The 26483-nt window shown below is 36.1% G+C and overlaps 1 protein-coding gene across 1 annotated transcript in view; it reads left to right on the top strand.

The window, feature by feature from the left end:
- The window catches only part of LOC122518012, a 48959-nt gene that overhangs the window by 18763 nt on the left and 3713 nt on the right, over positions 1-26483 (top strand). Inside the window, exon 2 of the mRNA XM_043636655.1 lies at positions 24118-24155. Coding sequence (XP_043492590.1) covers positions 24118-24155 — 38 coding nt within the window. The remainder of the gene's footprint in view (positions 1-24117; positions 24156-26483) is intronic.

The raw sequence follows: 26483 nt of genomic DNA on the forward strand, positions 1-26483 counted from the left end.
TAAGAAAATTGACCGAGGGTTCTGGATATTTCATTGGTCGGAACAGTCGACCAAGAAGTGGAAGACTCGATTCATCCTCCACACGTTTATCCGAAAAAAGTGATAGGAACAATTCAACATCCAAGAATAAAATCCTATTAGTTTTTTTGATATCATTTTACATATCCAAGATATTTGATTTAATAACACGTATAATTAGTTTCATATTTTCGTTGAAAGTAATATTTCATTAGCAATCCTTGTACTTTTCCTGGTCTGCGGTTTCGAATTATTAAGCTTTCAGGAAGAACGAAAAGATAACTTTCTCTATCTCTTCTAACTATTATTCTGTTACGCACAATATCGTGAGATATAAAAGCAAGATGAATCCATGCGCAACCAAAGTGATTATTCAGCATTGTTCAACGTTACCAGATTAGAAATAGAGCATTATTATTGGCGAATACGTTTGTTTCATTTCTAATTGAAGAAGTTCATACAAAAAAAAATAAAAATCGAAAAAATAAAAAAGAATAAATTCTCGAAAGTCTCTCACGATCCTCTTTGCCTCGGGATTTAACTTTCTCTTACTTATCAACGAAGGCAGAGAGATAATGACGGCTCTTATTCGATCGATTATCGCTCGGTGTATTATGCATAATTTGTTGTTGGAAGTATATTAAAATGAAAAGTAAACGCGAAATTGATTATCCACGCTAGCACGTTTCCAATCAAAAGTATTTCAGAAAATTGTATATTTTTTCAATTTCATCGCGATTTCATTTTGATACGATTTATTCATTCCCCTTTTTTGGAGTATTCTCGTGATATTTTAGATGAAATTTATTTTTAAGATCGTCGAGAGGAGGACGCTTTTAGAAAGTTTAATGTAGCATAGGACGACGAAACGAGTCTTTTAAATGATGTTATATGTCTGTGTTTCGTTAGTCGTATATTTATAAGGGACTACGTTTAGTTTTAAAACGAGAGCAAACGAATGTCGTCATATGAGGAAACGATCAGGAAATTGTGTCATGGATATTTCAAGTTTCGTGTATCTACGCTTCGAAGAAGAAGAAGAAGAAGTTGCTCTCTTGCGTCTCGTTTTCGATAGAAGATAGATAAAGAGACGTACTCGTTCATGAAATTTCACAACCAAGAACGAACGTCTAAAAACAGCGATTAGTGGTCCAGGAAGGGGTATCTAAGTGAAACTCAAGATGGAAAATCGTATAGATCATCGTTTCTCAAATTATGATACTTGTACTATTAATGGTACATTAGATTATTTTTGATAGTATATCGTTTGCATCAAATATTTAAATGAATGTTCGACAAAAACTATATTTTAATTTAAACATTTGATTTGAAAAAAGTTTGAGAGCCTCTGTTATAAATCGTTCGTTTATAACTTTACAATTATTACTTTCTCTTTCACTTTGGATGTTGTAAACAATAAAAAAATTAAAATGGAAAGAGAGAGAAGAAAAAAAGCAACGAAGCGTATCTTTCGAGAGATAGGCTTAAGATTTAGACAACGTTAAAATACAGCGATGTGTCGGCACGAGAACTGCAAATAGGATGACAAATGAATCGACTCGTAGGTTAAATAAAACAAAGATTAATGTATACACTTGAAACCAATTAGTAATTAGACTTAGACAAGTTGAACGGTTTAACGGTATATCCGTGAATGCGAAGGCCGACTAACATGAAGAAATCTTAACGTTGCTAAACGATAGAAAATATTTGTTTAGGAGCGATAAAACGTATTGCACCCTGCAATAACAAAGAATCGACTATTTTCTAACGATATAACGATAATAATCATTCATTAGTTAGCTCAAAGACAATTAAAATTTCGATCTTGCTCAAAACGCGATATTATTATTTTCACGATAATTTATTGTCTAATTTATATATATATAAAAATATGTTTTATATTTTATCCATCACGATTGCACAAATTCTCGCGATCCTCGCGTTTCTTCTTTGTACGCCACTAATTCCAATTTTACGGAGAAATCGTGCCGGTCGTTAGAAACTTTTATTAATTCGAATGATATTTTTACAATCTCTTGTAAACAACTTAGGTGGTCTCTCAGGTGATCGTATTTTGTTCGCGGCGCACGTTCGTAAATTAAATTCAATCTTAACTATTAGATATAATATAAATACGTACTGTGTGCTCTCTCGCGTTGATTGGTGAAAATTACTTTAATTATCCTTAATAAGATCGAATTACGAGGCAGCATCCAAGAAAATCTCACCTTTGCACTTTCCAAACTGTCATTATCAATCCGTTTCTTTATTTCTATTCTACCAACTATTATTATATATTATATAAGACAAAGTATACTTATTACACGTTATCATTGTAAAATGATCTTTATTTCTTTCCCTTTCTATCTCTCTATCTTTGCGAACTAATGTTACATATTCGTTTATTTTACAATTTAACAATTCCACTGACAGAAGGGTTTTCACGCGAGATTAGAAACTTTATCATATATGTACGTCGATCGTATCGAGACAAATTGTTGGGACTTACGTCGTTTACGATGATGCACTCTTTCGCCATTAGAAAGTGTTTCTTTGACGAGCGAGAAAGCTTCTTCCACTACTATTGCACGGACCGTGTAATTGATCCTCCGTTAAATTGTCATCGATCCAACGAAGATAAAAGATGTACTTAACGATAATCTGTCTACACGAAGATTTGATTTATCATAGAATTCGCGATAAAACTGCGAAAACGATTCGGTAAAATGGACGTTATTAAATTTGATAGTCTTTATTCGAAATTCCCAAAGAAATTTATTTCAATGAATTTATCGAAGTTCTTTCCAATTTATAATTCAAATGATATCGTTATGGAAGATATATAAACGCGGATGCGACGTTCTAACGACCTTAATATCACTTTTAAATTTATTTTTTTATTCATTTTTGTAATCGTCGTCACTTTTATCCAATTTTATTGCGACGAGTTACATATGCGAACGTCGTACGATTAAATCACGATTATTTATTACTCTCGTTAAATGCAATCGTTCAAATCGATTAGATGGTCTTTCTCTTTCTTTCTCTTTCTATCTCTTGAAAGATACAAATATATACATAAATACTTACCTTCGTAAATATAATACATACATATATCGAACTTGTAAACTCATTGAAGTACTTCGATTGTTAAAACTACGATGCTGTCTCGTTAGTCGAATTTCACAAGCACACTTCACCGTTTATTCATGCGAGTAATCGGATTTATCGATTCATTGATATTAATTAATCTGCACCGGTTATGAGCTTCCTGCTCTGTGAAAATATGTTTGCCTTGTGATTCGGCATTATTCTCGATAGTAATCGTCATTGACGTCAACTGTGCTCGCGTATATAACTCGTTCATTTAATTAAATAAAATTTATTTTTTCCTGAATCTTTAAAAAAAAAATTATTTATCGCTTACGCGTTTAAATATCTTTCAAGGATATAAAAAGGGAACAGGTAAATGAGTCGAATGAAAATTATACCATTTATTATAATATTTCTTGCATCATAAATATTAAAATGATAAAAAAAGAAAAGAAGAAAAAGAATATTAGAACATGTAATTAAAATGTAAAGTAACATCCAACGAGATTACATCGTTTCAGCAATTTTAATATGCGATCCCATAAAGTATAATCCTGTTATACTCAAACGCTTTCTACTAATAACGATTCCATCGTGGTAAAACGCGTACGCACGTCGCTACGGGCATGTATTGCGTTGTCGGATCTTCGTCCATCCGTTAGGTGTACGCAAACTGAATTATTATACCTACTCAACAACAACAACCATGACCTGCCGTAACAGTATCATGAGAAGCAACAGGTGCGAGACAAAGGCTGCCTCGAGGGATCGAATAGAACGCGATCGAGCTTTCGTGAATCATACGGATCGACAAATACAATTTTAATAGTATACTTATACACACGCATACATATTCCTGTTAGTATTTGCTTATAAACGTTTCTCAAATTATTAACAGATTAGACTCGATAGTAATCATTTCTAATAATGCTTGCTTTATACGAGAAGATATAAGATTAATTGTATTTTTCGTTCTGTCATGGGTGTATTTAACGATACGTCAGAACGATGCATTGAAGATTCCGAAAAGAAACTCAAGTAATAATCGACGTAAAAGACGTTGCACCGAAGAACCAAAGGCATTCTCGATCCCGATGTTAATTATTTAATAGAAAAAAAGAAAGAATAATGCTCCGAGGGCTTTTTCCGTGATTACAGGAGCGTTTCGAAACCTCACGATCCGTGTTATTGTTGCCCAAGGGAGAAGTTCGTGTGCTCCGTCTAACCTTTGGAGGCTCATTAAAAGAAGCTTGCCGTGTCGTTCTTACCATACATTTATCTAATTTAAGCAATACACACACCGTTGCATTTAAAAAGAATTTACATGTCGAGGAGAGAGAGGAACTACCGATCGTAATTCAAATAAATTTTGTTGTCTATCTTCTTCATAGTTCTTTTGCATTTATTTCTTTTTTATATAAATATTACTTAGGAAGACGCGTTAGTCCTTTCCAATGTATCCTTCGATCGTTACCCGATTATTATAGTCTTCGCGAATGGCAGTCGTAAGGATCGAAAGAAAGGAAAAAACCATCGATGGTAAACGTTATTTTGAAAACGAAAGCGCGAGAATAAAACGTAAGGATATTATGGTTGTGTTGTGTTGTGTTGTGTTGTGTGTTGCAACACGACGCTTGACGTCGTTGTCTCGTGTGCTCCGTTCCGATAAGCGGCTTTCGTGTCGGCGCAGAAGAGCGCCTTTTCCTATTGCAACGCTCTCGTATATGCAATTCGTGCCGCTCGTTGCCATCCATACGTAGTAAGTACTTATATACTTACTTACTTACTTGTTACTCTGTTCTTCTCGGAATATTCGATCTATCTATGGAGGTCAGATCGTATGAAAAAGAAAACTAGGAACAGGTGAATATCCTTTTCTATCCTATTCAGTAACTCGCATACTTCTACGGATTTGAAAATGTTCGTACAATCGTGTTAACAATAGATCGAATAATTTGCCATGACTTTTGTTAAAACGTGTGAGTAAGAATCGGTGTAAAATAGGCGTGTCGCGTTTTGGTTGTTCGTTTAATAATAACAGAGCAGCGATCGTTCGGAAATATAACAGACAACGTTAGACCTTTGACAAGAATAAAATTCGCTTTAGAGAGTTTACTCGAGCGATTCATTCGGTAAGTTACTCCTACAATTATTCTATCGAACTCTAATAACCATTTCTCTTTTTCTATTCCCAGGTAAGGATTAAAATAACGTATACGGAAAGGGGAGATCGAAGATCTCGAAGTATCAAAGGTGGTAAACCAAGAGGCGAGAGAGTGTATCCTCTAATTCGTTAGAAATCACGAAAGGTCGGTGGGGTACTATCTAAAGCGGCAATTTGCTCGGCTCTAATTGGTCACCTTGCAACTTGCAATGGTAAAGCGTCGTTTTCCGCTTTATCGGATTTGTAACATCTAAAGTCTCCGTTCGTTCCATAAAACACAACGGTGAGATAAAGAAAGAGCTACCAAGGTAGCTCTTAGCAAGGTAGGAAGCTTCGCATCACGTTCACGCTCGGCTGTCGCTTTGAAGCCTACTGAAACTGAAGGCAATTCTCTTTTGAAAGTAAACCGATTTATACCTCGTACATATCCTTCCTAAATTGCATACCAAAGAGCTTGTTCTCCATATCGAGTAAGATACGATTACCGATCCCGTTGGCAGGTAACGCGCGCTGGAACTTCCACCGCAGGAAGCTGATGTCGATCGTGGCGCAATGATCCTTTCGCTCTTGAGATTTACCCTTAACTAGGAATATGATCGGATAGATCTAGGTTAAGTGATCCTTCGGATCGTAATGTAAATTTCTTTCCACTTCTTCCATGCATATTTTAATGAAGACATATTTTCCATTATTATTATTATTATTATTATTGTTTCATTTTTATAAGTATCTCTGAAATGATTATTATTTTGATAGGATACATATCTCGACTTCGAGATACATTACGTATGTATATACGATTATTATTGCGCCACGAAATACATCCTTTTTGGATACTTGCAGCGAGTATAAATCGTTGCACAAGTTACGTTAGATTATCAGTGGCAACGATGCGAGTCACACGCGATGTGCTTCGGAATTTCCTTTAGATTAATTTAGACCGATTACGTTGCCGAACGAGCCTATACCCTTTTTCCACGTGTTAGTTCTACTCGTTCGATCGAAATCTGCAACCTGTGCTCTCGTTCACGCACGTGTACGTTTAATCTACGTACGGGAGTTTACTTACGCTCGACCGATTCGTTCAAAACAGACAAAACGCGAACGGAAATTCGATCGAATTAATCGCAATATAATAAGACAATCGTTACGTTGTATTTCTTACAATTAATTTGTTCATTTACACGTATATTTTTTTAATCGTTTATTAATTTCGTTAATTTACATAACGCGTCGATTGATTTAGATTCGATTACACGCGCGTATTAGAAAGATATTAATTACATGTATTCGAGTATTCACATGAGTCATTTGAAAACCAATGGGAATCGTTCGTCGTTCGGAAATTCACTATGTAAATTATTTCGTTAACAGTTTCTGCTGCATCGGTGCATATTTCATCTACAGGACGGGAATAATTCTTTTGACTTTTTTTTTTCCTTTTTATTTTCAATGGATCGCAGTTACATTGAGAAGTCAATTATTTACGTGGCAATATACGTTCATCGATTTATCGACTTATTTAATACGCGAGAACGTAAATAAGTCAAACTCGATACTTCCGCGGAGATCGATATTTTGTCTTTAAATATATACACGGATTACGAGCGATATGATCGCGGACGTATGCAAAATAATTTCAGTTTGTCCGAACAGATTTGAAAGGAAACGAGTGTAAATCAACGTAGAATGGTATGTCGCGTTAAACGGATACATAAATATGCGAGAAGGACGACGGAAGATGCAAAAAAAAGATACGAGACGACAAATGGAACAAGGCTGATTTCGATGTTACGGTTAAATTTGTGACGAAGGTAATTCGTAAGGAATTAAATTTCCTTGCAAAGGATTTTCTCGCTTGTTATTTTTTATTTATTTATTTTTTTTTCTAATCTGTATAGAAAAAAATGCAATCAGTTGAAAACGTTGATTTAGCACGTCTAATAATTCTGGTTTAATTTAAAAGATAAGGAGATTCCGGAAGCCTCCTTAAGGGACCACTTACGAAAATAAATTGGTGTAGCAACGATTTTGTTGCTAACACGGATCGCCTTGTTTCTTTTTCCTTCAACTCGCTTAGCGCCTTATTGGCTGAGGGTACTTTCGAAATGCAACGGACACTTCATAATTACGAGTAGCACCAATTTTGTTCTCGAAAGCGTGCTCACCCAAATGCCAGGCTAACTAGTTTACCACGTGTTAACCAATAGTGGGTGCCCTCTACAGTCGCGATTCTTTAATTCCGTACACGTGTCTCGCGTTCCATAATATTTCTAAGTTATCGAACAACAGTTTTACCATCGTATTCTTATAATTTTATCTTACGATTTTAAAAAAAAGACAAAATGTAGGAAAGGAAGAGGGAACAGGGGGTAAAGTAGGAAACAAAGATCGCAGTTATCGGAGAACGTTGTAGCAGCTCGGATAAAAGACAGTTCCTCATATCTTAAACCTTTTTAAGTAAGCCGATTCTAATCGATGAAGCAATACGTTCCTTCTCACGTGTCTATTTTTCTATCCTTTTCTATCGTAGTTTGAAACGCGTGGCATGTCTTCTAACTCGTTCGTTCCTTCGGCGCATTCGTTTGCTTCTGAATTCAGGATCACTAGACGGTCAACTTTAGGAACGGATCAGGCGAGAAACGTTTTCTCAGGCCGGTTGGTTGGTTGGTCAACGTTAAATGACGAGCTATTTGTAACTGCTATTCTGTACGAGGTTCGATCGCCTTTTCGATCAATCGAGATCGAGATCGAGATCGAGCCAAGCACGTTCGACCGACCCTATCGATGTTTCAAATAATTCTTTGTCGTTTCGAGATCGCGTGAGTTGAAACTCTTTCTATTTATTTGAAACGCATATACAGAAGCACGGAAAGAAACATATTTCAAGTCGTGAACCTATTAAGGATGTGTATAAACGGTTAAATAAAAAAGACAAATTAGTTGAGATGAAAATGAAATATGCATTATATTAAATTCATGGCAAGGATAACCATAACAATTTTATCGAGTATTTTTCAAACAAGGAAGACGACTTATATTTTATTGGATTTATAAATCATCCGATCTGGAAATTGTTACATTTATTGTTTATATCATGTGATCGATTGCAATGGGGGGAGGGTTGGCGGAAGATAAGAAAGAAGTTTATTCGATATTCCGTGGTTCCTGAGTCATTTTCTTGAAAACGTGTCAGTCAGCCTTGCGATCTAAACGTCTTTTCCGTAAGATCTATGCCAATATCCGCGTACCTTCGCGATCGTAATCGTACCGACGAAAATGGCCAATGTAACATTCTCCGACTGAGTTACCTAAGTAAGGACGCGTGATTTGTAACGATCACCAGATGAGGTATCACTCTCTTTCCACGCTCGAACACGGTAGTTAGGAAACAAGGAAATCGTCGGACTTCTCGTGGAATCTTGTTGTTCGATATTTCGTTAGGAATAAGAAGAAGAGAGAGAGAGAGAGAAAGAATGAACGGTACTTGAACGTGTAGTATACTTTTATGTACATGCATGTATATATGTATATGTGAATAGTATATTAATGAACTTGCCCTTCATCGTAAAAAAAGAGAAGAAAAAAGAAAGAAATATCCGAAAGAATTCAATGAAAACCGATCGTTCGAAAGAACATTTAAAAATCGAAAGAAAATTTATTACCAGGAAGTCAATCTTAAATCGTGGAAAGAACTATTTCGAGACGAGCGATCTATTATAAAAGTAACATTATCGGTTTCGAAAGAACACCGCGCATAGATTTAAACATTGACTGTAACAAATTCCAATTGGTTCCGTGAATTAGGATTGAAGGGTGGAAGGAGGAGTTCAAAGATTCTATTATAATAAGAGTGAAAGCTTTGAGCGAATTAGAGTGAATCGGTGTTTTAAACTACAACATCCTAATACACGTGATTTCGTTGCGTTGCATGTTAGATTTTTTTTTTTAACCAAGATAATTTTGTCTATATAGTTAGGTATAATTATTATAGAAAAATAATAACCGAGTGACCCGGAAGAAAATAGCTGAATCGTAGCTTAATACAAGATTATAGAAATTTGTGAAAAGGGTTTTTAACAATTTTGAATAGAGTACGCAATTAGTCATCGTACATATTTTGTGTTGAGAATGTTGCAACGATTTAAGAACCGCATTACCGTTGGAATAATATAACGAACGACTTTGTTGATTCTCATTTAAAAACGATTTCTAGAACTATGCGGGAGAACAAAAGAGTTTTAAAAATGCGTACCCTATTCGGAAAGAGTAACAAGCGAGTAACAGGATCGTTGCAAATTGATATGTTTGTTATGGCCGAGCTTCCACTTTGCTACCTTCTATCCGACTAGAAGATTTATTACTTATTTTCATTTTTTACCGGTCGATCTCGAAACAAACAAGTCGCCATAATTTATAACGAAACGGTTAAGATAACAAAAAAAAGAATAAAATGAGAAAGAGAGAGAGAGAGAGAGAGAGAAAGTTGTGTTTTGAGATTATTATTACATGAACGATTTGTAGAAACGACGATCGAGTTAAAAAAGCAACGACAAAAAATTGAAAGTTAAATCGTCGAAGAGAAGAACACACACACACACAGTGGGGAAGTTCAAGTGGACAGGATAAATGACCGATGCAAATTTGATTCATCGTAGTACGTTATTCGGAACGTTTGCAGATCATCTGAAAGAAGAGGAAGAGGAAAAGTCGATTCGTTGAATATATTTCCTGTCTACCTCCACGTATACTTGCATACACGCATAGGTGCATACGAGTATAAAAGTTGAGTTGAAACGATCGGAGGTGCGATAAATAGTCACGGACGAGTTGGATGAGATCGAGGAGGGCCAAAGCCAGAGGCCGAACACTTTCTCCGAGTCTCTCTTTCTGGTCAGACCGGAATATCTTTCACTCTTTGGCTTCGTTCAAGAAAGGATTACTCATCCGTACGTAGATTATTACTCCTCCATCTTTTGTAGCTTTATTTCGATTTACCGATCTATCTATCGATTACAAGATCGATAGTGGCAATAAAAAGGAACAAGAAAAAAGAGAACATCGTAAAGGTATATAAGTTTGATTAATAGCGCTACTACATTGACTACTTTTTTTCTCACAGGGAAGTAATTATTCGATAGATAGACGAACCGAAGCCGATAATCGTTTTGCGTCATTAAGCTCGTTTCTAATATTTCTTTTTCTCTCTCTCTCTCTCTCTCTTATGCTTTCTATAGCCGCTTCATTAAACTCGGATTACGAGTATTTTGTTAAACCTATTATCGAGATTTTAAATGATATGGAATTACCAACGTCAGCTATACCTTATCCCTCTTTCTTATATTCTTCCTGTTAATATCAAAAAACAGTTAGCAGCATTCGAGGTCTCCTAATGGCGCATAATTAATACTTCTGATTATCCATAAGTTTTTAATATCATCGCGTAAGCGCGATTTCACTAATTATGAAAGGCATTACACATCATTCCCCGGTGTGTAACATTTATTCTATTATATTATTTCGCCGTTAGAAATATTCATGAAAGTGAAAAGAACCAACCGTAAAAAGTAAACGCTAGTTTATTTCTTATCTCTCAAACAAATCCGATAGGTTCATTCTAACGTTATAATATTCCCATAATATATGTAAACGTCTTATTAAAATAGAATAGAATTATTTCATTTCATTTCATTCTCGTTCTCATTCCTCATACTCGATGATTTTCAAACGGCAACTAGGATTTTCAAGTATTTTCTCTTTCTAAGAAAGATTTATCGGTGTAGTTTGATAATTTTATTCAAGGATTTATAGATATAACATCCTTTCGATATAAACGCGAAGCAAGGAAGTTGTTAAAGCAACGAGCAAGAAACCTTAGGGAAAAATTAGCTCATGAAAGTTATATCAATCAGGAAGCGCTCTCTCCCTCTTTCTCTCTCTCTCTCTCTCCTTATGTTTCTTTCTCTTTCGATGTTCTTCGTAGTATTTTTCTTTTTTTTTTTTTCAATGGGAACGTTTACATTCATGGAAAATCACGGTAAATGTGAAGAAACGTCGTGACGTGCCGCTTGAAAGTGATTTGGTAAGATCCTACGAGGATACGTATACATCGTAAACGTTCGAGACCCGAGAAGAACCCGTTGCCATGGATGAGAAAGAAAAGTAGAGAGTGACCATGGCTACCTTGGCCGTGACAGATGCACCTGCCTCTTCCCAAGTTCGTCAACTCCGCGATCGTCGTTTAGTAATTTCGATCGTGGAAAGTCTAAATGGAATATTTCCAAATAAAATAGAAATCTTATATATTTATCGACGAATTAATCATTTTCAAAAGAGAGAAAGTTGGATCAGGTTAGCCCCCTACCCAACGTAAAAAAGAAAAAAAAAAATTGCGGCTCATAGAAACGACACTCTGCCTCGGAATAAGTAAAAAAAAAAGAATGGAACGAAGATATTAGCAGAATGGACAACAGAAGAGTCGTCAGAATTGCACGGGACAAGTCACTGATTGGCCGCAGAAGTACGGGGCGCCTACAAATAAGATGGTGCGACAATTTAACAATTTTTTTGCAGAAAAACGTCGTTACGAAACAGGCAACTTGCCTAAACTAAAGAATGAAGAAGAAGAAGAAGAAAAGAGAGAAAAAACTGTTTAATTTATGAATTATAAATAAATATTATCCACGTCGTGTATCTTTCGAGGTGAGAAGAAGATAGAAGAGTTCTTCCATTCTTACGATATTATCGAAAGCAACGTATGCATTTCTTCGTACGATCGCGATAAGCCCACACAAACACGTATGTAACACGCGTGTTTATATAGGGGGGAATAAACGTAAGTAGGAAAAAAGAAAGCGTTCTTTCACGCGATAACCAAGGAGATCATTTTTCGTTCGCTTTCACTCGGATCCACTCGTATTCTTCTTTCACTCGTATCGAAAGGGAATTTTCTCTTCCATTATTCTTGGACTAATTTAAAGTTCGTACTCGTTAACGCCGCGTGTTCAAATATCGTGTGACTCTTGCACTTTCTAAGACAGTCTTTGATCTTTCAGTTACGTGAAAGCGAATAAATTCATTTTACGTTAGTCCTCGGAACAAGATGTCTAACACAAATGTGTTTTCATTTATCTTGCCATATGTAACGTGCATCTTCTCTTAATGTATTTATTTGGCAGAGTTCGCTTAATTTCTTCATAAATCTGAATAGGTATTACATCTTATGCTAATAGTTAAGTTGAGTTTTGCGTATGTACATTGGTTACAACATAAAGCAATCGTACTTTCAATAATTTCCTTACCGCCGACTAAGGTATATGAATTATTTAGTTTTTACGCGTGTTTCTTTGGGAGAGCAACGGTACCTTATACTCTGGCAGCAAACAGTAAGTCCGCGAAGAAAGGATGAAATATGTTCGAACGAGTCTCCTTTATCGATCGCTTTGTCTTTTGAACGAGAAAAGACGAGAACCATTTCGTAAACTACACGGACAGACGGTATGCTCGATTTGCATAAATATCACCACTTCACAATATTCTACGCTTGAAATCATGCAGCAGGACACACTATACTAAAAAGAAAAAAAATCAAGAAAAAGAAAATGTTTCGCGGTCTACGCGTATTGCCATGTTCACGGTACTATTATTACTATTATTGTTATTATTATCATCATCATTATCATTATTATTACTATCGAAACGATTTCGCGGTTATGGGAGCGAGTGATTGATGTCGAAGTAAAACGATTTTGGTTTGTAAGAGGCAAACGCGTAGACTCCTTTCATAATTCGAAGATTTACGTCGCGAAACTTGGAAAAATTCAACGTCCTGATGTCATTTCACAACAATTCGAAGGCTAAGAGAATCGTTTTTCCATTGGTCGAATTCGCAGTGTGACATTTAAACGTTTAACAATGTAAATTAGTTGGAAGAAAATGAAGGATTAACGGGCGGGTTCGTTCGCGTAGGATGTTTCCTATCGTCGATGTAAATCTTTTATGTGTTGGTAAGAAGAATTGGAGCGCATTAAATCCGCCTTGCACCGTCTAATGCCGATCTGACCATTGAACTTCCATGTGGCGAGACTGGAAAACCAGTATCCTCGTCCTCTTCCCTCTTCGAAGTAGACAACTCGATGAACACCAACCTGACTACAGGTTGTTGCAATAAAAGACCCTGCCAGGGGCACGACAAGTAGCTTTATGGTTTTAGCTACCGTTACTACTCGATGGAATTCGAGAAAATGCAATTTTGGAAACACCGATGATCGGCACGAAAAACAAGTCAACCATAGATTAACGAGATGAAATCTCATTCGATTCTAGAGAGTTTCAGAAAGTTTTAGGTTTTCTCTATGCGAAATGAAAGCTCATCTTTCAATTTCTATCATTAATATCGATACGCTTTAGCTATCAAGCAAGATTAACATTAATCTTTCATAATTTATAATATTTTCTAATGACACAGCGGTAGAATCCTTTCTTTTACATAATTGTGAAATGATTATTATCTTCGTTGGTATCGAGGACGATGGTCAATGAGAAATGGCGATCATTGAGATTCCTCGTGGAAAGTTTTATGCTATGATAAAAGATTGTATTTTTGAAAAGGAAACGTATCGTCTCCTTGGAAACTCTTCGTCTCGAGTTATCGTTCGGTATGACATTGATTAATAGGGTGTACAGTCAAAGAAATGAAGAAAGATAGTAAAAAAGAAAAGAGAGAGAGAGAGATGGAAAACACGCGTTGCGATTTAGCATTCGCGTTGAAGCTAATTGGTTTAGTTAGGAACGTTAATGATCGAGGTGTCCTTGCTCTCGCATTGGATAATGCATTTTTCAGATGATCGTATGTGCGAAGCTCGAAACGACAGGAAGAAAACTGTAACAAGGATGGTGCGCACCTTGGTGCAAGTTGGCTCTCCTGTCCCTGCTTTCCTCGTTCTCCTTGTAATCTTTTCTTGCGAGTTGTCATCGATGCGATACCGATCGGAGAATACCGATCTGAATCATGTAAGAGAAACGACCTTAACGGTTTTTCTTCCTATAGAATATTGAATCGATCGTGCCAGGTGGTGGTCTCTTAAGAATACTCGCGAACGATTGAAAGTATCGATTATCTTGCTCGATCTTCGTCAATTGATTTGAATTACCGATTAAAAATATAACTCGTCTCTAGCGTATTTCCACTTTTTTCGATAGAATGAAATTGATGCAACAAGAAAAAAAATAAATACGGTTAATTAAGGTGGTACTCGTACACGCAAATTTAGGCATAATGCAATTTTCAAGTAGCATCGCTCACCCCTCGGGTCTTACACTTGGTTCATGCTTCAAATTAAGCCCGACGGGGGGAGGGAAGTGGTGGGGAGTGACGCTACTTGAAAGTTGCATTAAAAATAATTTTCTTTTTATATTAGTTTGTCCGAGTATCCAAATAGTGTAACGTTTTAATGCGACAAAACGTTCCAATTGTGTATATTGAATGAAAAAATAATATTATAAAAGAAGAAGGGAGAGAAAATCGCAAATTCTGACGGTCTGGATACATCGTCATAATATCTTGATCTCATTCGACCCGGAAGTTAAGCTCGTCACGACGAAAAGGAGAAAGTAGTTCGCTCATCTGGGTTCGCGTATTACCAACAGCTGCTGCAATGTTCTTCGAGAAAATTGCTAAGATCTGTGGTAAATGATGTCCTCGAGTGACTCTCGAACGACGATGCTATCGAAAGAGTATTTATAGTATTACCTCGGGAAGTAGAAAGGAAGAGAGAGAGAGAGAGAGAGAGGAAGACAACGATCGATTAGAACGTTTCGACAGGTTCGACGTTTTTCAAATAAAAAGATTGTTAGATAAACCATGGAAGAAATGAAACGAAATTATAAACGAACGGGAAATCGAGGATAGTGGGCGATTAAAATGCCGTCGTTAGTGTTGTTACCGGACCGGGAGTTACGATTAATGATCGTAATAATAATCTCTTTATTTGAATAACAAGCAATTACTCGACACTAAGGTGCACGCACTTTACACATGTTAGCAAAAAGTTTAGTTTAATTAGCGAATCGTCTAGGAAATTGTCTGCATATACATACCTGCGTGCGTTCTGTTTGGCATAAGAAGAAGAAGAAGAAGAAGAAGGAGGAGGAGGAGAAGAAAACGAGTTCTCTCGAGTCTGAATTAACACGTTCTTGACGTTCGCCTAATCACGAAGAAGAGATAATATCGATGAGTAACGAGTGGTATGAACCTTAGATCATCCAAACGCATGTTGTAAATAGATGTAATCATTCGTTGCTCTTGTTTTACAACCTAATTTAACGTTTAGAGGTTGAACGGTGGTGATAATTTGACGTTGAGTCATGTTATAGTCAACTTTGATAATCTGCGATAAATTACAGGATCAAGTAAGAGGTAATTCTCCTCGACATTAGAACGATTAGTATCGTCGAGTTAAATACCAACTAGCGTATCATCTTTCTTTATTTCTTTCGAGAGTAGGCCTTGAAAATCGAGCTTGACCCTGAATCTCGTCGACCAAAAATCTTCCGTGTTCTTTCCGAGAGATGGGTCGTCGTCATCGTAGTCGTTTTTTTTGTCTTTCTCACACACACTCTCTCTCTCTCTCTCTTTATTCCTGTCTATCTTTCCCTTTCTTTCTCCTTTAGTTATTCGAGCGCATGAAAACGAGTTTCTCATCGAATCGCACCGCCAGATAATTATATAGTTTCGATCGTGAAAGTGGCATCGAACTCGAACCACCGACACCGAGAGAGCCAGTGTATCCACCACGGGATACCAACCACATTGCCAAGGCCAATCTTAGCCAGTGAGACAGACCAGAAACATGTTACCTCGTTTAAATCAATAAATAACCCGGTCCACGAGAGAAACATACACATCGGTCACGCTTCGATATTTTAGTCGAATTTTTTGGAAAACAATTACAATTTATTTCTTTTTGTTATTAGATTTATTTTTTCTTTTGTTTTGTTCTTAACAAAAATCAAAACGAATCGAGTTATCTGTTCATCTACAGGATGTCGTCGGTGTCGGTCATCGTGATTTTTGTCAAGCTCGTTGGTGAAACGGATTTAGAAAGCGGATGTTAGCGTCCCGGCTATAGAACACCATAAATTAGAATCATTCGAACCGAGTCGTTGTTCGAAAAATAAATTTATCATTCTTTATAGTTTCACAGCTTTTTTTTTTTCTTTTTTCTTGTCGATTTCTTTCAAACAATTTCCGTAAACACGCGAGCGTATAAATTAATCCAACCCCGATCGATTTTAAATATCGTTCGTTCGTTTCGGTTCGTTACTTGTGCCACTTCTTCCGTCCTTATGTAGATTTATGTCGTTACACATTCTTATGTACTTGTATTAAACGTATCCTATGGCAAGATTCGTGAATCTTATCATTTTTATCGGATTTTAACGAAGGCAACGATTAATTAGTCTACCTATTTAAGTGAAAGTAAAATCAAACGGAGGATTGTATAAGTGGTTTATAGATAAACGGGTAACTTTGTCGCGTTGGAGTCATTTTTGCTTTGATAAATCATTGATTATTATCTTCCTCTTGAAAGAACATAATAAACCGTTTTATTGGCCATTAAGATTACGTAGGTGTTAAGAAAGAGAGATGTGCATTTTACTTTCTAATACGACATACATCTCTCCAGTTTCGTTTATCTTTTCGTACAACGGGATTGTCAATAAGTTGAGTCAAATAATTGTATGGAATTAAAGGGAAATAGAAGAAGAAGAATAAGGAAAGAAAATAATTGATAAAACTCGAATGCGAGTGTTAGACTGTGATAAGTATTATAGATAGATTTGAATCATGTTCGTTCGTGTCGATCAACTTTACTGCCATGGATAATACCCATTGATCATTCACAGAAAGCGAGTTTCATTACAGAAATAATCGTAGTCACATAGACTTTATCCTTGTCGTAGCACCACACCCGCCTAATTTATACGCTTGTATACTCACTTTTATTCGTTAGAATGACCAGGTATATCAAATTGGAAAATCGATAGCTTTCGCGGGATATCTCGTAGGGAATAATTTGTACGTTACGATAAGTAGCAGTGTTGGAAAATAGAGATTCGAAAGGTTTTCTCATTCGTAGAAAAGAAAAACCCACCCCCCGTTGGGAATTACGCGTTCGTATATTATTTTTATATAATTTTGATTGAATTGTTTGTTTTTTTAAATTCTTTACGATAGAATTAGAAGAAGAAGAAGAAGAAGTAGAAGAGATGAGGATGAATAAAAAAGGGAAAAGCGTATTGGAAGATCTCTTTCTTTGGATTCCTCTCCCGTAAAGAGAAAAACTGGGAGAGAGAAAGTTTCTTATTTGGATTCTCGATGGTAGAGCAATAAATTAAACGAAAGTTTAAAGTCGTCACGATCCTTATGAACCGATCGAAGCTACCTCGTGTTTGCGCGAATTCCCCGTTATACGATTGGAGGTTGTTGTTCAACGGTGTATCGTATTATCGCCAGCCGAATGCTTTCACTCTCATGAAATATTTTCGAGGGACGTTCCTACTTCTCGTTCCTTTTACTTTGGAGCCATTGAGATTACTCATCCCCCTAGTCGACTACGATCTTCAAACGATGAAAGAAAAAGGTGTGGCATACGCTTCCAACTCCCACGTTCTCTATCGAGTTTATTCCCATGATACTCCCTACTTAACGGTTCATTTTCGAACATCGATGCACCATTTGCTTATAATCGCTCGTTGTTATATTCCCAAGAAACCTTGTATTCCAAGTTAAATCATCCGATTTATATTTGTACATATTTTTTCTCTTTGATTTGATCAATGTTTCAAAATATATTCCCAAATATTTATCATAGATTTCGAATACATTAGAAAATAATCTTCCTCTTTTGATATTGCCGAATCAAGTTAGAATACTAAACAGATATTTTTCAAGATTGCCCAAACCTTAAGGATAAATCGATAAAGATACGCGCGAGATTCTTTCGAAAGAAAGCCAAGTGTCTTAAATCTTCGAGAACGAAGAAACGATCGATTCTATTTTCACGATCCACACGTTTCTCGTCTAAGTTGAATCGAAATGAGAAAAAAATCGAATGAATTTCAAGGCAGAAAACCGTGACGGACGAACCAAGTCGAGGAGATAAGTGCCCTTTAAATTTAACCAATCGATTTAGGTGTGTGCACGAGGTAAAATAGAGAAGCTAAGGATAAACTTTCAGCTTGAGATTTTTAAATGATTTTAACGAGTGTTGTGGCTTACACGTATCGACGTTTGAATCGTTGCAATGGGATCGATAGATGGATAGAAAGATAGATAGATCGATCGATCGATCGATCGATCGTTAAATACGGCTTATCGTCGCCATTATGTACATCCTGTGCGATTCAATCTAGTCTAGTAAATGTTGAAAGAGAATAATATAATAGAGAATAGGAGGTTGGTAAGATTCCGTAAAATCAATCGTTTAACCAGTTAACGAGATAGTTCGCGCTAGTTCGTAAACGTTACTTCCTCGAAATCGATGGTTATATATCGAGTTAGATACTATCGAGAGATTTGCCGGAAGACTCTCTCATTAAATGTTATTCCCGTAGATATCTCGCATTCCCCGGAGAAAGACCTCCAACTTGATGTTTTTTAGAAAACGTATCACGACTTACGGAACCTATTTACCAACGTGGTAGGTAAGTTGGTATATAAATACGTACCTGTACTCTAATATATATAATATTGTTTTATCCTTAATTTTGTTGAGAGTAAGAACTACAATTAGATTCGTCTAAAATATGAGATATTTATTAAAACATAATAGGTTAGGTTAATAACTTTACAATATTTACACGTGATCAACTAACCTAAAATAAGAGAATCAACAATTAAAAGTTCGTGCTCCCGTTTCTCTATTAATTGATTCCAATCTTAATGCGTTTTTAATTAAATTTAATTTACAAGACTTTTCTACTAAACTTCTAAAACGCTCTTGCCAGATTTCAAGACTCTCACTCCATATTCAAACAGCCAATCACTCAATGCACCGGCACATGCGTACAAAGTTTACATATATATAATGGTTGGTATTACGAGACCTTAATGAAGATCTTGAATACATATTTACTCATTTACTTACTTACATACTTATTATCCCACGTATTCGTATCATTATATATTTTGTAAAGGGTACAAGGGTGAGGCTAGCAACCCACCTATCCTCGGTAAAAATAATAGAGACAGAAACAGAACGAACTCTTAATAAAAAGAAGAAGAACAGGATAAAATCCAATTGGTTTCTCCTACGCAATCAAATTTGGAGTATAATGTAATGCAAATGGGAGAAAGAGAATGCCACCGCCATAGAGTTGAGCCGAGACACACGGTAAAGATCAAATTAAATAGATTCAAAAATCGAAAGTAGAAAACGATTGAAAAACGATCGCGAACATACAAATTTTCTTGCGGTTTTGTTAGCACGGTACGGTAATTCGAGCGTTCTTTCTCGTTGATTGACCAGAGGGCGAAAAAAAGGAAAGGGAGGAGGAGGAGGAGGAGGAGGAGGTCTCCACTTGGGTTCGATGCTAATCGCTTCCTCGTCGTTCCTTAGGCCGAGCTAAGAATCCGGTCTGATACGCGATTTGATTATGTCGTACGCGTACTTCTACTACCCATTACAATTTCAAACGAAGCTCGAGTTAGGAACGGGGAAAGGCACGGTAGTACACCTACCGACCACCTACCTTTTTTCTTCTTTTTTTTTCCTCTTTTTTTTCTTTGCCAGCCTTACCCCCTTTTCTCTCTGTTATTTCTTCTTATTTTTTTTCTTCTTCTTCTTCTATTTCTTTCTCTCTCTTTCTCTCTCAATGCCTCCTACGGTGCCGCCCAATCCACGCGGGAAAGTTACGGATTTGTGTGGCTTACAAATTTCTTTTCTTTTTTTATCGCCCTCGGTTATATATGTTACGAATGTAACACATTTGATGACTGTCTTGGATCGCATATGTGTTGTGCGATTGTTAATGAATTATTTATAATATCGCAGCGTCCGTTAAGGAAGATAAAGACATAAACATTTTGCTCTCTGTACTTATTCGGCTGCCACCGTTGTTGTTGAAGTTTAGTTCCATGGGAACTACATTATATATTGGGATTAACTTTTACGGTGTTCAATACTTCTTTTTTTTTTTCTTTTTCCATACAACATTAAAAGATTTATGTGGATTCTTTGGTAATGGTAGAACACCAATCTTTCTGTTCGACATTCTTAAAGAACATTGAAACAAAATGCTACTGCATATTTGTAATAACGTTTCATTTTTATTTTACCTTATACCCGATAATCGTTGAATATTTATCAAGCGTTTTATCATTTTTAAATGACACCGAATTAATTTGTTTTTTTTTGTTCATCTCTACGCGAACTTAAGTTCCAAGCAATTAACGGCTTCTTCTCGAGCGACGATGAAAATGTTCGTCATGCGTTTCACTCATCGTCGTGGGTTGTAAGTCACGCTTCTAATTAATAACTTACGTCATAAAGTATTCGACGTTCTTCGTTCGTACATAGCTCGGAGCGTTTGAAAAAGGAACTCGTAGATTTATCCGTCGCGATCTTAATAATCTTTCTCGTGGTATTGCAAAGAATTATTATGTCAATATCAAAGAAAGATTGACAATACCTTAATGATGGAACAATTAAATGTGAAGAACTTTATTAGAGGATTAAGGCAAAAAGGAAGAAGAATAGGGCTTACGTAAAATTACGTTCCAATGTATTATAGTAAAAATGAAATGTCAGTGTTCATCGAACGCAGGAAATGGTGATCTTGGATTATCATTGGTGTAGCTATGGTATATATCTTTTTATATGGGAAGGAACTTATGGGGCAAGCTAATACGTCATCTCCGGTTTCTTTTGAAATGACGGAAGTTCTTCTTCTTGTCTTGGTATCATTTTCGATTATTATTGTATAAAAGAAAAGTGCATTCGCACAAGCGTCAATGTGCATAAGAGGCGTAGATAAAAAGTCATTGGGAAACGGGGTCACGTCCTCGTTGTATTAACATTTAATAACGAATACTTCGAACATATAATAGCAGGTACGATGGAAATGTCGACGTACGACACGGCAAAGGCATCCGCGTGCGTTTCTGCTGTTACGCGAGAGAGAATATTGCACATTGTTCGTTCAACGACTCGCTATTAACGTGCGATTGTTCCCCTAATTGCACCCTTAGCCGTACTATTCGATTGTTAGAAAATAGAGAATGTTGTTGGTAGGTACGATCCACGATAGAGATGTCTTGGAACGTCGGCATCTTTATTAATCGTTCGGTAATACATTATATTACGTATAGAGTTTGATCTCCTTGAAATTTAGATCGCAAAGTCAGTAGATTTAATGCGTACACGTTGAGATTATCGAAGTGTAGATCTCGGAAAAGATTTTGCAAGATATTCGTCGTTCGCTTTACGTCGAAACGTTCGAGCATGTAAATTTCCTAGCGAATAGGCAAAATAGATAAAGTAAGAGTTTCAAATTCAAATCGCAACGTCAGCGCTCTTAATTCTTCTGAAAGATCGTGGCCAGAAGCAAGATCAGAAGCGTTCCAGTCTGACGAAGTTTGAACAGGTCTGTTTAAAATAAGCTTGCAACATACGCAGAAGTAAGTAACGCACGATTGTACGTACACTATTACCTATCGTTGCTTTTCACCACCGTGTCGCGCGTAATTGGGAAATAGAATGCATTTGATGCGGTCAAGAGAACGGATTTAAAGTATACACGTGGCAGCACACAGGCGCACACGCATTTATATATATACGTATCGGAATCGTAAGAGAACTAAACTAGTTAAATTCCTGTCGCGGGAAATCCGAATCTCACTTGCAACATTTACGAGTAGTAATTAACTCGATCTCGTTAATGGCACATTTTCTCATTAATCATAGGACGAAGAGGAGGTCTTGCTCCACACGGAACCATCCACGGCCAGCATTGCGATCGAAATACCGTTCTAATTGAATCTCGGCCATAATAAGAGACTAAACTAATACTTTTTTATCCGCGAGAGAACGTTTTACGAACGATTTTTCATCTATCTCGACGAACGTTCCTTTATCTCAAACAAATTTTATTATTTAATATAAAGCACCTCGCTAATCTCGATCCTAACATTTTTCTATTTCATATTCGCGTTGTTTCTTTATTCGATAACAACGATAATCGTATCATCGTCGTTGGTTATCATTAAAAATACCAATTCACGTTTAGTTATGAAAGTTTTGCAATGGGACGAGATTTATATTCTTCGGACGGATCGATCATAAATCGAAGAATTATTCGCGACTTTCTTGTTTCTTACATTAGCGACACTTTCTTCCCTTACGTAAAAAAAAACTATTACACGGACAAATATTAATTGCGTTCAAACTATGCACGAAATTTCCATTCGCGTAAGGACGATGCTCGCTGCTTTGAGATAGTAAAAAGTATGCGTTAGAATGTCGGAAGTGTTTGCTAAGTTTGTCGAGTTCTCGAAGACTTCGACGAGAGGATCGTTTGAAAAAAGGAGATAGAAAGAAAAGAAATAAATGGAGAAAAAGTGAGACGAGACGAGACGAGAAGAGAGGAGAGAGGGTGTTCGACATCGACAATACGTTTGATACGTGCCAAATAGGTAGAGGTTCTTGGAAATACAGGAAAATACTAGAATCTCCTTTTACGGTGATACTACGTGCGACATCCTCGATAGGTTTTATACCTCCGAAGACTATAGAAAAACTATTTCTCTTCGACGTATCGCTCGGAGCCATCTCTTATTCTATTACAAAGCCATCGTACTTAACGTTTTTCCAAAGTTACGAGCGATTTTTCTTTCCCAGTTGTTTCTGTACGATGCTAGCAGCAGCAGGTGTTTGTAATTTACGCGTAGGGGACCTTTTAATCTTTTTCACATACATACACGCACGCACGCACGCACACACACGTGCCGTTCACTTTTGGTCATCGACGTAATATTCAATAATTGACTTTCTCTAAAAATGAAAACAAAATGTGCCCGGTTAAAAAGGTTCGTATTAATTAAGGACATTCGACCTTCGCGAAAGTTAATTGAAATCGATTCACGTGCTTCTAAAGTAGTTTGACTTTCTCGTCATGGTAATTTGTTGTCTCGTACAATGTTTCGTTTCGATAGAAAGTAGTTTTCATTCTCTTTTCAATCGTGATTGGCCTAATTTCGAGACTAGTCGACTACATTTTCAAAAGTTTTGCGTTCCTATTCATTTTATACGAAAAATAAAATTGTGGTTGTCGTCGTTGGTCTGGTTTTCAAGTTATACTTCTTTTTCTTTGGTTTATTTTGTTAGGAGATATAATTAAGTCGTTTCCTCGTTCACGAAGGACGACACCTATCATCGAAATATCTTTCTAATAATTATTCAACGAACTTGAAATATTTAATTTAACGTTAAAAGAGACGTTAAGGAACACGGTGATGATAAATACGACCGGTTGAGTAATTTGCATACAAGGATAGTCGTTAATTCGCCGAGTCTAAGACACTTGAAATTTTTCGAATACCAATCTACCTTTCTTTTTTTTCATTTTTTCTCGTTTATCTTTCGAAAGACACAAATATATTCATACGACAGGAGAAACCTTCGAGAATACTTTACGAAAATGAATAATCCCTATTACCTTCGGTGAGTTCCAATCGATCGTAAATTTCGATCTAATTTAATACGAGAGATCGCATTTCGTCTCTTAACGATACAAAATCGAATACTATTATTACTATTAATATTTGTTCTCTTTTTCAGATGGTGCACCGGTTCCCGAGGACGCAGTCGTGCACGAGGTGAGAAAAATGGTGAAAGCTAGTTCAAATTCAAGGACATTATCGAGACACGACGAAAAATATCAGAAAATCTTAAACTAGAATGAAAACGAACGGGATAGAATAAAACTAGCCGGCCGATTAGTATTTAGTCGAACTATAATTTGACCATAATTATCGAGCACCAACCGTGTATACATTTCTTAATACCTAGAAAACGAGAACGTAAATTTGATCTAATATTTTTTTCATTCCTTTTTTTTTTTCTCTTTTCTTTTACTTATAAAAAGAGACGCATTATCGCGATACGCGAAGTTTACGTCAGATATAATTTCACGTGACGTTAATCTCGTCCAAAAGACCGGATTCATGGTCTTTAATAAGCGTTCAGAAAGAGAATCAGAGTTTTTTATTAGATCTTATCAATAATAACAACTATACCAAGACTACGAACAGAATCTCCACGAAAATACGTCCAACATTATATCTAACGTTTAATTAATCACACATAATAATGAATTAAACAAGGCGCGACACAACATTTTCATGTATTTATATTTTATAAGTATAACGTACGTAAATGAGTATTATTTATTAACGTGCATGCAACTACTTTGTACGGGATCAACGATCCGTATCTTTTGATTAACGACACGAGACGACTTTCGAAAAAAAAAAAAAAAGAAAAGAAAAGAAAAAGGACTAAAGAATTTTTACTCCTACATTTATTTTAAAATGCACGTTCGTGCACTCCTTACGAACATTATTTAAACGAAACGTTTCGAACGTTGGACAAGACGGCTGGAATGGTGAATCAAAGACGGATTAGTTATATATATATATCTCAATGGGGGAATCTTTTCTCTGTTCGAGATAGAAAGGACTAATAACGTATAGAAAACTTCGTTTCTATCTTCGTCGTTCTTACAAACGATCATTTATTCGACGAGTTGATTGCCCTTAATTCACATATAATTCATACCGAGTCAGTTGGAAGTAGAGGAGAGGAATGACCATGAGTAATATACATTATGGTATATTTTATTTTTATTTTTTTTATTTAATAATATTTTATTGACCCTAGAGCCTAGGCTCCCTAAAGGCCATTAATTACAATACTGTAATTACTAATATAAATAATATAATAAACTATACAGTAATACTATATACAGTAATAAACAGTAATATAAGTTAAAAAGTAATATAGTAATATAGTAAATAATACAGTAATAAACTATACAGTACAATATAATGTATAGATAAAACAAAACAAAAATTAAAATTATGTAATTATTATTAAACTTATAATTATATTAGTAGTAACGCACAGTAAGTAGATAAATGTAAAAAGAAAAAAGAAAATAGTAAATAATACATAAATACCATAATATAATACATGGACGACGACGAAGACGACGAAGACGACGATGACGACGATGACGACGATGCTAATAGGGCAGCGCGCGTGCGCATCTCTCACAAACGTAGAATAGGCTAATAATATTATCCTCAGGTCGTAACGCACGTTTTGCGAGATCACCGTGCGAGACTAATTTACGTCTCCGTAATCGCGTAATAATAACGTTTCCTTCTCTCCCATTCCCTTTCGCGATTCGTCTTCCGTTCTCAAGCTCGGCAAGGATCGCGTCTCCGTTCTCTCGGCCATTTGTAATATTCCAAAGTGTACAGGTATACACGTTTTGTTTTCTCATTCTCTTTCTCTTTCCCCCCTCCCCCTTCCTCCCCTCCCTTTCCCTTTTGCATCTTTTTATATTCTTTATTTCTCTTAAAGTTATCTTCGTTCTGTTTCGTGTCGACTATTGCAAGAAGTCTCTTACTCCTACCTTTCGAATAATTGCCTATTATTTTGCATTAAAACGCTCGTTAAGCGAGTAATCGTCCCTCTGTCTTTCTTTTTATATTTTTTCTTTTCTTTTCTACTTATATATATTTGAATTTTTCTTTTCGACGTCTGTCTTTATGAAAATCGTTAACAGTGTCGTTGTTATTATTATTATTATTATTATTATTGTTGTTCGATGTCCTCTCGTAACAGTCCTAAGAAATAATTATCGAAGAATAAGATAAGTAGAAGTAAAAGTATGGCCAATCTAATCGCGCATAATACTATCGTTTAATTTGCTTAGACGATGACGACGATAGTTTTATGTATTATTTCTTTTTTTTTTTTTAAAGATCTCAATTATTAGAATCATTATAAAAGCAGGATAAGTTGAGAACGAATGATTTACGATTAGCTGTAAAGAGAACAACGCACATTTCGGAATAATTTAACGAGTTACTCGTGGTTTTTACGTTTGAAAGGACTTTCCTGTTGAGACTATAAGG

Source organism: Polistes fuscatus, unplaced genomic scaffold (genome assembly GCF_010416935.1).
Source record: "Polistes fuscatus isolate 324 unplaced genomic scaffold, CU_Pfus_HIC Scaffold22, whole genome shotgun sequence".
Taxonomy (NCBI): Eukaryota; Metazoa; Arthropoda; class Insecta; order Hymenoptera; family Vespidae; genus Polistes; species Polistes fuscatus.